Below are 17,131 nucleotides of genomic sequence, written 5' to 3' on the forward strand. Positions count from 1 at the left end.
AATCATTTGGAACCTTGACACACACAGATATTGAATTTATTTCCGAATTGATTCGATACCAGTAATTTTGTTGTTTTATTGAGGTAATTTCAATAAAGACTACAGTAGGTCACTATTATTTATCAGACTGTCCTACTTTACCAAAATAAAAAATGTTTACCTGTATCTTAAAAAGTAAAATATAAAACCAGACAAAAGGTTGCATACTAAAACAGTACTAAGATTATAATCACGTAGTTTATAACATTTTATATGATGCATCTTGTTGATTAAATGTTTTCATTAAAAGCTCAACAGAGAATATATATAAGTTTAATTTGTTTGTACACGTTTAAAAATCACTGACATGCAACAATATCAGAAACAATGAGTACTCTGAGTACTTAATTAGTAATTTCTGAAATACATTTTACTTTGCTATATACCTAGTATTTTAAAAAATTAGAGGATGTCAACAGTAGTTTATTATATTAATATGACATTATCCTACATATAACACATTACACATACATTACATGCAATACATATATTGCATAATCGATTCCCCATCACCCCTTCAAATATGTCACGTAGCCCTATTAAATTACTAAATCCACAGGTAGAAGTCCTATTTGACAGTATACTGAAAACCACTTGAAAATCGAAGCAACTACTTACATTGACAATGCTGAAAAATGGAAACAGTATTCAACAAACTGTTACAGTCACAATCGTTGTTTATGTTACGGGGTCAATGACACTGATAAAGATGCCCAACCATCAACAAAGCAACAATCATCCGTCTCATTAACTGTGCACGACATGCAGCAAAATCAAAAACACCTGCCACCGTTCAACAGCCGTTTTGCCGGCATTTGCGTCCGAGTCCTTGCCAGTGTTCCGCCCTTGACTGACGGGGGTACATACAGTCATCTGACACACAGACACAATTACACCGTTTCTTGAATGGGAACGGCCACGTCGGGCACAAACGTCCACGGTCCGGTTTCCATAGTACAATTGCGGGAAATGTTTGGGCGTTTAACGACGTGTTCGGGACCGAAAATTGATGTTAAATTTGTGTTTTTGTTTGATGAAAACGGATGGCATGCGATGAAGCCCGGCCGCGGCTTCGGAGACTACTTGACTGCACCGTTCGTGACGTCACGGCTGGCAGTTGCTCTGCTACAACTGTTGTACGGGGGTGCGCACAGGCAGGGACCGGCCCCTCGTGCGCTCAGGGCCGGACAAGAGTCGGACGTGTCTTAGTTTTATAATGTTTCTTACTTTCTAAGACTTGGATTCTACTTACAGTAGTGGCTATAATTATAGCAATTTATTAAAATATAAGTTGTACTATTTCATTTGATATTAGTACTTATAATGTTTATTGTTTTTTCATTTATTGCTGCGACTTTAACTGATTAATCTAATTTTATTCTTTAAAATACTTTTTATGTTTTAATGGAGCAAATTATAGCAACTTTTTACTTTATGGTCTTTTCTTGCTCTTTATTATTTAATCGTTAGATGAACTGAAAATGTAAGAAAAAGTATAAATCAACTTTACTAAAACTAAAGAAACTTAACAAGAAGAGCTAACTAGGAGTTTATGGCTAGATAAATTTACCGTATTATTAAAAAATTTAGAGAAATCGGCTTTGAGAAAGTGGTAACTTAAAAGAAAATCCTGGATAATTAAAATGTCAAAAAACAACCCAATATTATCGTCAACAGAAATTAAAGCCTGGAGGAAACGGCAACTACAAGAAATACCCTGATTTCTATTAAAAATGTAGAAATTTTGACTTGTTTGGAATTTACTGAATCACAAAAAATAGTGGGTATGGGTGATGACGATTTAATTTATAAAATAAAATTATGGTTCTGCTTATATTAAACATCCTACTGGGACAAAATTGCACAAAAAGTTTGTTATAACTTTAGTGAAACACGGTGGTGATTCAATTATGTTATGGGTTTGCTTCACATCTTCTGACGTAGGCCCACGTGGACTATCTTATGTATATGGGATATATTAAACAACAATTTGGCTTCATATATTGAAAAAATGCTCTTAATAATATATATTTAATTATTGGACCTGTTCTACTTGGTCCCTTGACCACCCATTTTAGAAACATCCTGTGTGTATTAAAGCAATTTTATTTGAAAAAAAAGATAGATTCGGAGTCGATGAATACTCACCAAATAATTTTCCACATTTTTCAATAGCACAAATCTCAGAAACTAGCCAGCATAGCATTACATTCAAATATTAAATACAAAATATAAAAAACAATCAAAATAAAGATTGCTGACATTTATTCCTAATAAATGAATCAAATATTATAAATTGATTTTTGTTAGGTGGTGTTCGTCTGGATTCTATTTATAGCTCTCTCATTATTTATTCCCAACAGAGAATAGTTTTCAGTCACTCCAGTTCGATCAAACTGACGCGTGGGCACTGATGGGATGTTCATTCACGGATTCGATACCAGAAACTTTGCCGAAGATATACGGGAGTTACCCCAGATGGAAAACAAAACGATAAATTAGAAACAATGGTAAAAGTTGTGACTGTCTAAAATCTTCTCGAAAGCCTGGACGGGAATCACTTTATTCTTGGTGATTGATGGACTTTTTTCTTATTTCGTATTTATTCTCCATTGGAAGTAATGTGAAAAGTTTCAAAGAGCTTTTGTGCCATATTGGTTGTATTATTAAATACAACATAAATATTGAATTGAAATTCATATGTACTAAACATTAAATAAGGATACGAATGTATAAAACATTTTTATTAGATTGACTTACAAAAAAACTAGTATCTAAAAAAATCATTCAGGCAGTCACAATGATTGAAGTTGAGTTTTAGTCATTTTTCTTCTCGTCCTTCGCTTTGTCAGCGCTCCTGGCCTCCGCACACGTGTCTTCATCAGGTTCTAATTTCTCATCCGCTTTCTCATCTTTGTTGTCCTCGTTGCGACGACTTTTTTCAGCCGCCTTCTCGTCCTCCTGTTTTTTCAAATAGTCCGGCAGCCAGAAACAAGCATAAAACAATTTAACAAATACCCAAGCGAAAAATGCTAGAACTAAATATGAACACGAGGAATAAACCATTTTCCAAATGTCCACTACGACTTTTTGAGTTCTCATGCTAACAACAAATATTAAACTGTCAGATATAGATTGAGTGAGCTTATTATGTGACTGCGGTTTAGGTTATATGGATGTCCCTCGATTAATAGAGTCGGTCATGGCAACGGCTCTTTTAAAACAGACCGGAATCGATAGATTTGTTGGCACATATTATTGTACGCAATTTATTGGTTCAAATACGAGGGTGGAATCGAAAAATCACTTGGGGCATGTGTTCTACTGATCTTACTTGATTTTAATCATTGATTTAAGTAACATCAATCGTCTCAATAATATGTCAGTATTGTCCTACACATCAATATTTGGAAAGCTAAATGTGGACCACACGTACACTGATATTAAGTTTCAGTTTAGAATTAAACAATATTAAAAATCTGATGTTTGATATTAAATATATTAAATTACTACTAATATATGAGTAATATAATTTAGTGATAATAATATGTGAATCACATATTTTATCGCAATGTGTTTGTATTAAGTATAATATTATATTATTTTACATAAATATACTATTATATTATTAATTTTAAGCAAATATTTATTTAAATATCTATTTTATATTTAACATTTTTTCTTGTTTTTATTATAATTTTTCAAGCAACTGATAATTTAAATCGATAACCTGAGGAATATTCATTTAATTAATTAACTATTATACAAATGATAATAATTAATGATCATCTAATATCTATAGTTAAAGAAGAAAAAAATTATTAAATAAATTTAAATTTTTTAGTATCTTTACATTATTTACGTGTACATAACATGATATAAAATGTACCTATAAATAATTAAGTGCATTATCGATAATAAAAATTTCCTACCTTCATGAATTCACTCAAATTTTCAGGAGTGATTTGATTAAGTATTTCATCAATGTTATCCACATAACCGATGCTCTTCTGCCTCCTTTTGAACTCAATTTCATTCTGCATCCTTCTCAAACCATCTTCGATAACGTGTAACTGGTACTGCATATTTCGTCTTCCCCTGATGTACCCACTTAAGAACCAAATGATGATAACTATCGCAATCGACATCCAAATGGTAAAACCCATTTTGATGATATCGTCATCTTTATTAGCCATATCTGAACGTCAGTCTATTTGTAAATGAAGCCGATCGGCCGATTCAATCGTAAGACGGTGACTAATGTCAATACTCGTTTAAAATTTATATAGTATAACATGGCATGGCATTTGTGTGAAACGGTTGCAAGGAGAAAATGTGTGGATAATTTTTATGCGGATGATGTGGCGTCAAGTAAGAGGGTAACGCCAGATGTTTCCGAAATCGATTGTTTTAATAATTTATGAGATTTAAAAATCGAAGTAGGTTTAAATTATGGAAGAAATTAATTTTTAAGAGAAATATAAAATGTATATTAATATTAAACACTTATAAAATTTAAAATGTTAACAATATTCTGTTCACCTTCAAGTAATTGAGTACAACAATTAATCAATAATTTATTATTAAAATTATCTAGAGCACTGATTTTTCCCATATTATTTGGGCTGGTAATAAAACAATATTTAGTGAGAAATATATACATTTTTAATAGATTCCATATACATATGAGTTTAAATAAATAAATATGAAAATAACACAGTTTAGACATTAATATCTTTAGAACAGAACTGAAAAAATTCTGTTTTTAGTATTCGAATATAAGTACTTTGGGATGAAATTAAGGTATGTTTTGTAAACAATCTCTTATTTGGGTCCATGTTTGCAAACCCTAAAAAAGACAAAAGTATATTAATAAATAATAATTTACAACACCATTTATTTACTTTTTTGGCAGTTTTCAATTGAAGAAAAGCATAACTGGCGAGTGTGTCTTTTAAATCTAACACCTTTTGCTTCTCAAACCGCTCTATATCTGTTAAGGCCTTCGTTGAAAAGTCACTAAAAATGTTATTTGATTTTAGACATTAACATTTATTAGAAATTTGTCGTCAAACCTTAGTGTCTCCTTGTTAGCATTGACAGCAATAGCTCCGTCTTGAATTTGTTGATCCAAAACGTTAACTTTGAGTTCACGGACTTCCTCCGTGTCCACCGCTCCGAAGAGCCTCGACATTAAACCCATTTTTCCCTGTTGCACCCTGGTCCTCTCAATATTCTTATTGGCAACATTCTCCTCGGAGTCCTCAAGCTGCAGCTGCATGGTCTCCTGGTTCTTGCAAACATTCTGGAGGGAATACATGAAGAATAAATATTCCTTCAGCTGGTCTGCCAGCAGTTCCTCGTCCTCCAGACCGGAATCGATGCTGGAGGCGAGCGAATCGAGGTAATGACCGGTTTTTTGGAGGGCATCGCCCATATCTTTTTCAATTACGCTCCACTCGCTGAACACTCGTCCGTAATTTGCGTGGAGCTTGTGGACGGTGTACTGTTTTTCGGCAACACGTGATCTAGCTCTTAGTAAATTGTTGAGGTTGTTTTGGAGGCTGTAACTGTAATCTTTGATCGATTCGAAACGGGGGTCCGGCCGTTTTAGCCGCACGGATACGCTCAAAGTTTTCAGCTTATTTTCCACCAGTTGCAAGTATCCTAAAACAAATAGTTTTTACAAGATGTAAATATTCATATTCATTTAAGAAAATAATATTCTTTTCTTTGAATATGTTTACAATACTTTTTATCAGTTAAGCAATTAACAACACATACAAATAAATTTGTCAAGAGATGAATATAGACATATAAAGTAAATAATGCATGTATATTTAGACGTAAAATGACCTTACAATGTTTAACGTAAAAACAACTGAAACTATACCATTAATTTTGTAAGTATCCCTCCATCCATCCTCATTCTGTAAGAATTCCAGAAAATGTTGGTCCCAACCAAGAATTTCATGACTAGCAATCCTCAAGAGAAAATTTTCCAAACCAGCTCTCCTACGGTCCACAAAATTAGGATCAAAAGTATCACTGGATATTTTCTGCCATCCGAACATAACCCTTTTCTCAGGAAGGGGTGGCAAAACAATGTATGGATAGGTGTACTCCAAATAGTCCCTCAATTGCTCGAACTCTGTGTACCTCCTCCATATTGTGCTGAGTTTTGATAACTTCCCATTAAAATCTGGGTCTGTTACTCTGAAAAAAACAATAAGTGATTTAGATCCACTTGAATTGAATATTATAACAAAATTTTACTTGAGACCGACAGGATAAGTGCAGTGCATGTTACACAAGCCGTAAAACGTTTAATAAATAATTACTTGTGACCTTTATTCACTGAATTAGCAGCATAGTGCAAATCAATACATAAAACTGGGAATTTACTTACTTGGTCTCTATCAAATACACGGTGTAAAAATCGCGTAAATTTAACGATCCATTTGCACGTTTTTCGGACTCCGAAACCGAAATTTCCAGTCGGTTTAACAAGTTGTCCTAGAAAATTTTTAAAACGGATTGAGGTTATGTGTTTGTCAAGTCTATAAATAAATTAACATTACCGTTTTCTTTTTGCAATCGTCGTCTTTGGTTGGAGCTTTGGAAACGGTGTTTTCCATGGTTGATTATTGTTTAATGTGATAATACGATTTGATTAGATCATTTTAGTCGCACTGACATTTCAGACTAATAGACTATACACTGGTGGGAAGATCATTTTGTTGTTCAGTTGTTGACTAAGTTTTAGATTGCGTTTAATAATCAGTTGTTTTGTCGCTGGTTTGTTAATAACAAAATAGTTTCTGGACGACGACGCCTTAATATCTAGAGAACGTCGGATTCGTTGGAAAACGTTGATTGATGTTGGATGTTTGAGTTTGTACTATTGGTTAAAAAGGCTCTAGTTGAATGATTGGTTGTAGTTTAATTTCAAATAGTCTAATTTTTCTAAAAATAAAAGTAAATCAATAAATTTCTGAGGATGCGAGACATCTAGTAACTATAATATGAACTTTCAGTAAGCGATGTTGCCGTGTTCCTTAATTCTTTGACCTACAGGTCTACAGACTATTAAAGTAATGAAATTATAGATATTTAGGATGTTTTATCGTAAAAAACATTTTAGACATATTTTTTTATTTTTATGGGGACTGTGAAGAATTTAAAAACTAGAGATAAAAAGTAAAAAATTTGAATTTAAAATACGTTAAAAATGAAACGTTTTAATTATTTAATTTATTGGAAGTAAAAGGTTACTAGTATTAGGTTAAAATTTAATTATTTAATTCATTATAACAGTAACAGAATCATTATCTCTCGGGCAGTCCCGCTCCACAAGCCAGTGGTGGCGGGAGGCCGACGGATCAACTGCAAGCCCAATCCTCACCCAGGGAGGTTCTAGGACCTTCCTCAGATTGGGCTTGTTCTTCCGGGAACCAGTTGACAGGGGGCTGGCATCTTTGTCAGTCCCGTCTTCTGGTTCAACTTCACCCGTGTGCATATGTGCTAGCACATATGGTTTCCAATTGGTTATGATCTCCGGATCGGTGCCCGGAGGGGGGTTTACACTTTCCCCTCTCTGTCCCCAAAAAAAAAAAAAAAACAGAATCTTTAAGAGACGATTTAATATAATATTAAATTCTTCATAAAGTTTCCTTTCTTAAAGTAAATATTTTTATAATGGTATTTGGAATTTAACACGTAATATCATTGGTATAGAAAGGTAATATCAAATAACAATGACTATTTCATGTTTCATATCATCAACAATGACTTCACCTTTTTCAATATGTCCATAAACAAATTACAAAAAATTGTTTTTAAGCGTTCAACAACACAGTGAAAGTGCATAAAAATAACTGAGTGTAATGTTAAACATATTTGTGTCGTTATTTTTCATTTATTTACTAACTAACTAACTAAAAAAATCCATTTGCCACTGTTAAACTAATATTATAGTTAAAATGAAGACACGTCTTTCACCAGACATCAGATGACACCACCTCTCGACAAAATTGCTGAGTCGTCGTGGGTCATCACTCATTGTTGATAGGGACTTCCTTCTTGATAGCATACTCTGTTATTATTATTAATCATAAATAATATATTATTAATACACAGATATTCTTACTGCTAAAATACTACACTTTTATTCAAGTATACATTTTATAATATATTGTCAATAGTCAAAATATGTTTTTGTATGTATTGTACAATTTTTCTGATTTTTTATAGAAGAGACTGAATTAAAATTAGACTTAAATTTTTAAAAGTATGTGATTAATTCGTTCGCAACTTTTTGAAATTTGACTCTGTTGAATGTCGATAAGGGAACTTCTTCCTGGTAGGTCAATTGTGATGAGAAGTTTCTCATCTATGATGCTTTAAGCTTTCAAATGATTGAAGACACTGGAAGGATGCAGATAACGAGAAATATTGACCTTTGGCTTGGCAATAGCGCTGTTCGTATTGTACAGCTCGCTGTGGAGTATGACTAGGGCTTACATTGGATATGGTTAGATGTCGGCAACGGATAGAGGAGGTTCCTCGAGTGAAACATCTGTCAAAAAATCTACAGCGTGACTGCGGTTTACTGACCTTGTCCAGTGTCACAATCAGAAGACCGAGAGTAGGTCCAACTCATCCATCAGTTTTTATTTACTTACTGGGATGTCCAGTACATAACATTCGACACCGGTTCACTTATTGATAATTGTTATATTTATTTTTGTTAAGTTCTTCTTGTACAGACAATAAATTTAAGGTTCTTGTAGAGTGTTCTTTCATTTCACCATCTAATGGACACATTAAATCTATTCAGGAAGGCCTTTTGTCAAGAGGTGGGTAAGTTTTATTGTTTTTACGTAACGTCTCATCTCACATTATCGATCGTTCACTGCAATAAGTACATTTCTCAATCACCATTAAATCGTAACTTTGTCTTGTTGTTTTCATAATTGATGGGGATAAAACTGGACGTTTGTTTGACGTAGTTAATCGTAGTTAAGAAACTATGACACGACCCTAGTTTTGAAATCTTGTTTTCAACCGCTCAGCTCACGAAAAAAAGTCTTCAATATTCATAATAATTCTTGATAATTTTTAGGTTATTTATACAGTTGTAAGTAACATTTTTGGATGGTTATTTGAAATAATGATTACGTGTTTATGTATTAGAAAATATTATTGTATTCGAAATTAATGTATATGACGCTTTTAGAGATAAAGATCAGTAAATATTTTTAAAAACTAAAAAAGTACTCATGAATTGTCCACGTGCCACATGTAAAATTAGATGAGATACTACTGAATATTCTATTTTTATAATTATTTCAGATATGGTGTTAATTTTGAAATAGTATTTCACTATATTTTGCATTATTTTCATTATTTTACAAACATATTTATTAATATGGATCTATTAACTTTGTGTTAATGGAAGATTCATCATCATCATCATCTTCAGTATTTAAAACTTTAAACGTGTATTTTATTATAAAAAATTGCTGAAAAATTATTATTTAGGTGTATTACTACTATGAGCATAATTTTATAAAAACACGTAATAAAATTATTATTATTTTAATTTATATTAAATTCAGACGAAGAATACGTATTAAATTCAAATTTAAATGATTCAAATTGTATATTATTAATTGACATAGGTATTTAATAAATAATTATATTTAAAATGCATAAAAAAATACGTTTTTTAGTTGGCTTATACTTGTTGTAAGGCTAATGAAAAATTTGGTAAATTTGTGATTATGATTAGTAAAAATCTAATTTTCAATTACATTGTTTCCTATTTAGCTGAATTTTTTCAACTGTCAGTTAACAAACTAGTCTTTTGGTGTGAACAATAATGAAAACAACTTAAATAATTATTTGCAACAATTAAACCCGTAATTAAAACATTATAAAACTCATGAGAACAAATTACCATCATTAGTTTGTCTCAAGGAAAATCTCTCAAATTGTTGAATAAAATAATAGCCATTTTGAAAATGATTAAATTGCTAATGATACTTTTCCAATAAAGTGTATAATAATATATGAATTTGCTTTGGTATTCTTTTTTCGACCATTGTTCCTAAAAGTATACTTACTTATGTGTTTATCTTCTCATTATCAAGTTTCTAACCAGTTTTGACTGCTGATGAGTAATTTCTACACCCAGCAAACTGGAAAAATTGATACTATGTAATTTAAAATAAAAATAGTTATTTGGAAAATGTTTAAATTTGAATTAAGTTTTTTATATTAATATCAATTGGGTTTTAATAAGAGAAGAATCCTTTTTAAATTTTTATAAATATAAAATCCATGTTTATAAATAACGCTTTGACCAACTGGCGGTGGCGGACACTTTAAAGAAGTGTTGATTCAGCCCCACTGAATTTGTTAAATTAGCAAGTCACGTACGACTGCAGGAATCAATGATCTTCGCACCGACCCCACTTGTCGCTTATCGATTGATTATAGTTTTAAAATTCGATTGATTTGATTTGATGAATTGAATATTAATAAATATATAATGAAAAGTTCGGCTGTAACCAGAAAATGAGTTCACAAATCTAATATTGTTCATTTCAAAACAAACAATAAATAGTACATTTATAAATAGCATATGCGAAGGAGATCGTTCACTGTTTTGTTGTATTATGAGATGACCTGTCCATTTTGACACATTTCACTTTTCTACATACGTTTTACAACAATGTCCTTTTACAACTTCATATTGCTGATGTACTTATGCACCACCCTAACGTTGTCCATTGTCCGCGGCACATCCAACAAGTTATCGGAGATGTTCAGGCGCTTTCTGACGCCGTATTAATATTTTCCGCACTATTTTTAACCCGCGTCGTGACGTCCCGATGGCCAGCCGCGGTATTTTTCATTTTCAAGCACTTTTCGCGTGGTGCAGGGAGCATTAAATTTTTTCCACTGATCAGTACAATGCCCGGGAGCAATCAGGTGCTGTTCTACGAGGTCAGTGGTACTTTAATGGGGCGTTATGCGTTTATTTTTAACCGAATTTAGATGCACCGTACTCGGTTCAAGGACGTGGTTAATTAAATCGATTCGGTTTTGCAGGGCGGCGGTTATTTGAAGCGCGCCAATGAGACCCAACTGCAGGAGATCTTCGCCAAGTACGCTTCGATCGAGAAGAATGGCGAGAAGTTTATGACGGCTGAGGATTTTGTGATCAAGTTCTTGGGATTGTTCGACGAGAAAGATTACAATGCCGACTCGGTCAGGCTTTTGGCAGCCATCGTCGACACCAGCAAGGATGGTCTCATCTCGTATCCGGAGTTCCAGGCGTTCGAGGGCCTCCTGTGCTTCCCCGACGCCCTGTACAAGACCGCCTTCCAGCTGTTCGACACCAACGGAAATGGAATGGTCAGTTTTCGTAAGTATCTTCGGGTGCATTCTGTTGTTTTGGTTTTTGGGTGGCCTCTTATTCACCTTGAGTAAGGTTAAATTGAAATGACATTTTATGTAATCGGGTGCGTTTGACTTGAAATCGCATTTTTAGATTGCTAACTTCGCCAGACGGCGTATTGATGTAACTCGATTTCAGGGACTTGTATACATTTAATTCGTCTGCCTAAGCAGTCACAAGCGTGCTTGTTTTTATTTGGTTAAATTTATGGGATAAACTCTAACTTAAATCAATATTTTTAAGAGGAATATAAAACGCACTTTTCTCTATTCTATTTAATAAACGTTTAAAATATATTATAATTAGTGAAGAAAAAATTATATTCCATGTGAAGTACTCTAACACTGAAAATATTTTAATAAATGTTGAAAAATTTGTTGCGTAGATAAACTTATTATTTTGGCACATACTATAGATTATTATATTTTATATTTCTTAAAATACGTTATATTAGTATAGAAACTAGATTGTATAATATTTGAAATTAAAATAATTTAAATATTTCTCAATAAAAATAATAATAAAATGAACAACTTCATCAACAATATTAAAACTTTTAATTGAAGACAGGAATATAATTGTAACTATTACCTAATTAATTCTTAATTAAATTAATCATTTCATATCGTCATTATTTCCATATGTACTTGATAAATTTAATATTTTGTTAATTTACAATTGAATTATCGATACAATTTACTTAATCTTATTTATTACTGGTGAACATAAACAAATATATTTTTATCAAAATCATTTCGTCACGTAAATTTGGTTTATCAACATTAACTTTCATAAATTTTAATTAACTCTTATCAATATTGAGAGAATGAGTATGCGAATGTAAATTTTTATTTTTTATTATCTTTTATATTATACTTAAATATATTTTTTTACTATTTCATTAACAATTCTATTTTTTTATGTGACTCAAGAATTATTTATCTAGATAAACTAATCAATAATGAATATTATTTGTAATATGTTTACTAACTTCATTCTATATTATTAATGTTTTTAATAAGGTTATTATTAATAATTATTGTTATTATTTATTATAAGGCTGCATTTTTTATATTTTTTATCATGTTTCAATTACATTTTAATTTAATTTAATTTTAAATCCGAAATTAAGCTGTTGTAAAGTACAATATATACAAAACAAAATCCTATAAACGGCCACCCTAATCCCATTAAACATGAGACACTGATCCAATTACATTACGTCTGGTTGTCAATTCTAGCGGAGTTCGCTGAGGTGATAACCAAAACCGAACTCCACAAGAGGATACCTTTTAACATGGACTCACCGTTCATCCAACTGTACTTTGGCAGGCAAAAGAACCGACTGGTGACGTACAGTGAATTCAGTCAGTTCCTGCACGATTTCCACGAAGAGTACGCCATCGAGGGTTTCCGAAAGGCCGACAAGGACGGCACTGGTTTCATTTCAGTGCTCGATTTTCAAGATATTATGTTGAATATTAAGAGCCATCTTCTCACCAAAGAGGTGCAATCGCATTTGATTGAGGTAACTGTTTTTGGTGAAACGTACGTGAAGCTCTTTAACGTTTGCCGTATTTTCGTTCTGGGTTATCTTACAATTAATTGTGTTTCAGACGGCAACAGGATCTCAAAGTGGTCGCCGTGTAAGTTTCCCGTACTTCATCGCCTTCAACTCGCTGCTTAACAATATGGAATTGGTGAAACGTATTTATCTAAACGTGACCAACGGCCACAGGACCCAGGAAGTTACCAAAGAACAATTTATGCATTCCGCCCAAGCCATGTCCCAAATGACACCCCTCGAAGTTGACATTCTGTTTCAGCTCTGTGATGTGTTGCATCAAACTGGGTAAAACATTGAACTTTTTTTAATGTTTGGTGAATGTTTTAATAACCAATATGATGTGCCACTCATCAATAATATTTGACTAATTACAAGATTATATAAAGAAATCATGTAACATGTACTATTTTAAACTGGTTATTGATAAATGGTCACGGATTAGTATGAGATTGTGTATGAAATTAAAACTACTAATACATTGACTAGATTGTCATTTGTTCAAATGCTCAAAATTCGAAATGAAATTTTGCCAGAACAATGACACGAGAATGACGGGTGTCATTTCTTCTAGAGTCTCTCCAAATTCACCAGTGAATCTCTGTTCCCCACCAAAATGTGCTTTTAACATGTTTGAATTTTGCTTGTTCTTGCTGCTTGTTGGGATTTAAGCTATTTATATAAGGAGGAAAACGGATGGGATGGGTTTGTGTTCGAGGATAATTAACATTGTCCTATTTCTGATTGAATTCTTGTGATTGTAGGAAAATCGTGTACAACGATCTGTACGCCATTGCGCCCGAACAGTATTTCAAGCAAATTACCAACAGACTGGCTGAAATCCATGCAGTTTCAGTAAGTGTACTTTAGTCAATCAACAGAAGTTCAATTACGGGATAGTCAAATAAACCTTTGCTATAAGATTTAAGTAGTTTTAAATTAACTTGTGTGCTTAATATTTTATTTATTTTATCCTTTAAATTCTATTTTTGTATTTCTTGGTTGTAGAGCCCTGAAGATCGAGGCGTCTTGATCCAAATTTTGGAAAGCTCTTACCGTTTCACTTTAGGTTCAGTTGCGGGAGGTATGCATGTCTCCAATTTATTTTTTGTGCAGTTTTGTAATTTTTAAAAATTTCAGCCGTGGGTGCTACAGCAGTTTATCCCATTGATTTGGTGAAAACCCGTATGCAAAATCAGAGAACTGGCTCATTCATCGGTGAAGTGATGTACAGAAACAGCATAGATTGCTTCAGAAAAGTGATAAGACACGAAGGCATTTTTGGATTGTACAGAGGTTTGGTGCCTCAGTTGATGGGTGTAGCGCCAGAAAAAGCTATTAAATTAACGGTACGTTTTACTCATGGATAGATTTTGTCATCAACTATGTTTTTATCAGGTTAACGATTTTGTGAGGGATAAATTCTACGACAAAAACGGTAACATACCTATTTATGGAGAAATTATATCCGGTGCTTGCGTAAGTATAAATCAGAATTTAGCTCTCAGAACCTATAAAACATAATATTTAGGCGGGAGGTTCTCAAGTAGTGTTCACAAATCCATTGGAAATTGTTAAAATTCGCTTGCAAGTAGCCGGTGAAATCGCCGGAGGCGAAAAAGTCAGAGCGTGGCCAGTGGTCAAGGAATTAGGGTTGTTGGGTCTTTACAAAGGTAAATCATTAATCCATGTTCCGTCACATTGGATAACAAAATTTGATGTTTAGGTGCTCGTGCATGTTTGCTGCGTGACGTGCCCTTCAGTGCGATATACTTCCCCGCATACGCGCACACGAAAGCTTCGCTGGCGGATGAAAGCGGTTACAATCATCCGTTGACGCTGCTGCTCGCCGGAGCGATAGCCGGTATTCCTGCGGCGTCGCTCGTCACGCCCGCAGACGTAATCAAAACTAGGTTGCAGGTCGTCGCCAGGGCCGGTCAAACCACATACTCAGGCGTATTGGATGCCACCCGTAAAATTTATGCCGAAGAGGGCTTCCGCGCCTTCTGGAAGGGCGCTGTAGGTCAGTAAATGTTATATTCACATAAATCTTAAACTGAAAGGTTAAAAATAATGTTTGCCTTGTTGATTACAGCTCGTGTGTTCCGTTCATCACCTCAATTTGGTGTCACTCTCCTGACTTATGAAATTCTTCAGCGAATGCTTTACATCGATTTCGGTGGAACGTAAGTCTCTTGCTAAGAATACTTAATTATTTTTAACCCAGAGATACAAAATTCCTTCGAATTTTCTCTTAAAGGAATTTTTACACTGTTTTCAGACGATGTACTCCAAAGCAGTTATAACTGAAAATAATATAATTATGAAAGGTACTGAAGAAAATATGATTTTAAAATGTAATATCAGAAAACTGTTGTCTTGTCTTACATGTATCTTATATGTATAGTAGATCGTTGATAGAAAGCATGGCGCACATACGGATTCAGAAAACCTATATCGACCTGTAAGCACAACTGTAAAATATATTTGTGTATTTGTTAATATTTATTAAACAGAAATATTAGAAATTACTAATTTTTGGATTTTACGCAAAATTACATCAATGAAGTCATGTCAGAAGATAACCTACTCGAATATACTGTTGTAATATTAATAACAGTGTTTATATATTATGATTTCAGCTTAATGATTCATATATCTTATTTGGTATTGTATAGTAACGTAATATATAATATATTTTAATAAAATTGCTGAGGAAGAGGTTACTGATAAACATATGCATATTTTTCAGTCGTCCAACTGGTTCCGAGCTGAAAGTGCCGTCCCTTGGAGGCGACGTTAAGTCGCACAACGTCGACCACGTGGGCGGTTTCTCGGTTTCCCTACCAATTTTCACCGGTATCGAGACGAAATTCGGCCTCTGTCTTCCCAAATTCAGCGTGCCGAAGGCGTAAACCACTCGTATTTAGTCAAATTTTTATTAATAGGATTTTCAATTGTCGCTTGGGCCAACAAACCGCCTCCACTATTTTAAAACCGTTGTACATACTAAGGAATGGTAGGATAGGATTTTCTAATTTGTGCCGATTGTAACGTGTCATTCTGGTAAAGTTATTTAATCGTGTCGACGTTATGCACATTGCCATCTCAGGACTGTACACATGAATTTGTTGATCGGATTAACTTTAAGATATGAACGCACAGATACGTTAATTATTAATTAACATAAAGGCTTGTTCGTAATTATGTGATATACACTAAGTAAAGTCGGCATATCAACTAATAACACCAAACTCGAACAATTTTATTCGTGTACAGTTTTGTGTAGAAGTTAACTGCACCAAAAATTACTAAACTTAAGCTGTATGTAATTTTACTTGAATGAAAGGCCAACGTAAGAGTTGTCTGATTGTTAGATTGTACAGAGAAACCTTTGTTAATTTGCGACGGGAACTGTGATATCCTGTCCATGCGCATTTTTGTTTCTATCAGAAACGGAATACCTATTAATTGTCCTCTATTGACAAAGAGATTATGTGAAGTTATTTTTATTATGATCTATTCAAAGAATCACTGTTGACCTATTCTACTAAATAAAGTATACACAATTTAATCTGTTTATTTATTTCACTTTCCTTTTTGATTGAAAACATTAATTGGATAACCGAAGTTGCAACATATTTCAACTTCAAATCAGTGTAGCTTGCAGATTGTATGTCGCAAATTATGTCAAAGAGACAAGGAATATGTAGGACACTATTTATTCATTTTATAAAAATACTACTATGTAGTATTCATTATTATAACTTTTTAAAATGCTAAATATTTTGAAAATAAGTCTTTTATTTTACTTGTTTTATATACTATATACTTTTGTTGTTTTTAGCTGGACACAAATATAACAATAGTAACTTTAATTTTAAAAACGATTTTTAACATTTTTTATAACATCCTTTTTGTATTACAATTTTGACCCATCTCTGTGACATAAACTCGACAATTTTCTGTATATACGACAAGCCTATATTCTTTTAGGTCTCTCGAATTGATTGAGGTATTTAAATTTGTAAAATTTGTATGACGAATTTAGTTTTAAAAGA

General features: G+C 33.0%; 4 protein-coding genes across 12 annotated transcripts in view; 1 reads left to right on the forward strand and 3 right to left on the reverse strand.

The window, feature by feature from the left end:
* The window catches only part of LOC109595764 (uncharacterized), a 51,444-nt gene extending 50,323 nt beyond the window's left edge, over nucleotides 1–1,121 (reverse strand). Inside the window, exon 1 of the mRNA XM_020011189.2 lies at nucleotides 658–1,121. Coding sequence (XP_019866748.1) covers nucleotides 658–659 — 2 coding nt within the window. The 5' untranslated portion in view covers nucleotides 660–1,121. The remainder of the gene's footprint in view (nucleotides 1–657) is intronic.
* A 1,647-nt stretch (nucleotides 1,122–2,768) lies between these two features.
* LOC109595753 (uncharacterized) lies at nucleotides 2,769–4,349 on the reverse strand. The gene is made up of 2 exons (XM_020011173.2): nucleotides 3,972–4,349; nucleotides 2,769–3,000 (listed from the first exon to the last, which is right to left on the reverse strand). The coding sequence occupies exons 1-2, from the start codon at nucleotides 4,233–4,235 to the stop codon at nucleotides 2,857–2,859; spliced, it is 408 nt and encodes a 135-aa protein (XP_019866732.1). The 5' UTR covers nucleotides 4,236–4,349; the 3' UTR covers nucleotides 2,769–2,856.
* Nucleotides 4,350–4,681: 332 nt separating this feature from the next.
* Nucleotides 4,682–10,874, reverse strand: LOC109595762 (sorting nexin-4). The gene is made up of 7 exons (XM_049964185.1): nucleotides 10,767–10,874; nucleotides 6,621–7,005; nucleotides 6,449–6,555; nucleotides 5,933–6,255; nucleotides 5,115–5,706; nucleotides 4,944–5,058; nucleotides 4,682–4,888 (listed from the first exon to the last, which is right to left on the reverse strand). Exons 2-7 carry the CDS (start codon nucleotides 6,675–6,677, stop codon nucleotides 4,838–4,840), a joined length of 1,245 nt encoding a protein of 414 aa, XP_049820142.1. The 5' UTR covers nucleotides 6,678–7,005; nucleotides 10,767–10,874; the 3' UTR covers nucleotides 4,682–4,837.
* Nucleotides 8,313–16,644, forward strand: LOC109595761 (calcium-binding mitochondrial carrier protein Aralar1). 9 transcript variants are annotated; one of them, XR_007547439.1, is made up of 13 exons: nucleotides 10,882–11,052; nucleotides 11,158–11,473; nucleotides 12,748–13,034; nucleotides 13,123–13,358; nucleotides 13,835–13,925; nucleotides 14,079–14,154; nucleotides 14,211–14,419; nucleotides 14,469–14,549; nucleotides 14,602–14,743; nucleotides 14,797–14,934; nucleotides 14,984–15,093; nucleotides 15,166–15,256; nucleotides 15,823–15,871. XR_007547439.1 is itself a non-coding variant. In XM_049964184.1 (13 exons), exons 1-13 carry the CDS (start codon nucleotides 11,020–11,022, stop codon nucleotides 15,983–15,985), a joined length of 2,055 nt encoding a protein of 684 aa, XP_049820141.1. In that variant the 5' UTR covers nucleotides 10,882–11,019; the 3' UTR covers nucleotides 15,986–16,644. The 9 variants fall into 9 exon arrangements, 7 of the variants coding, with proteins under 7 accessions (XP_019866742.1, XP_049820141.1, XP_049820138.1 ...); XR_007547438.1 differs by lacking the exon at nucleotides 15,823–15,871 and adding an exon at nucleotides 15,352–15,601; XM_049964184.1 differs by adding an exon at nucleotides 13,743–13,775 and having other exon boundaries at nucleotides 14,797–15,093; nucleotides 15,823–16,644.
* Nucleotides 16,645–17,131: the final 487 nt, after the last annotated feature.

The sequence above is a fragment of the Aethina tumida genome, chromosome 3 (genome assembly GCF_024364675.1).
Source record: "Aethina tumida isolate Nest 87 chromosome 3, icAetTumi1.1, whole genome shotgun sequence".
NCBI lineage: Eukaryota > Metazoa > Arthropoda > Insecta > Coleoptera > Nitidulidae > Aethina > Aethina tumida.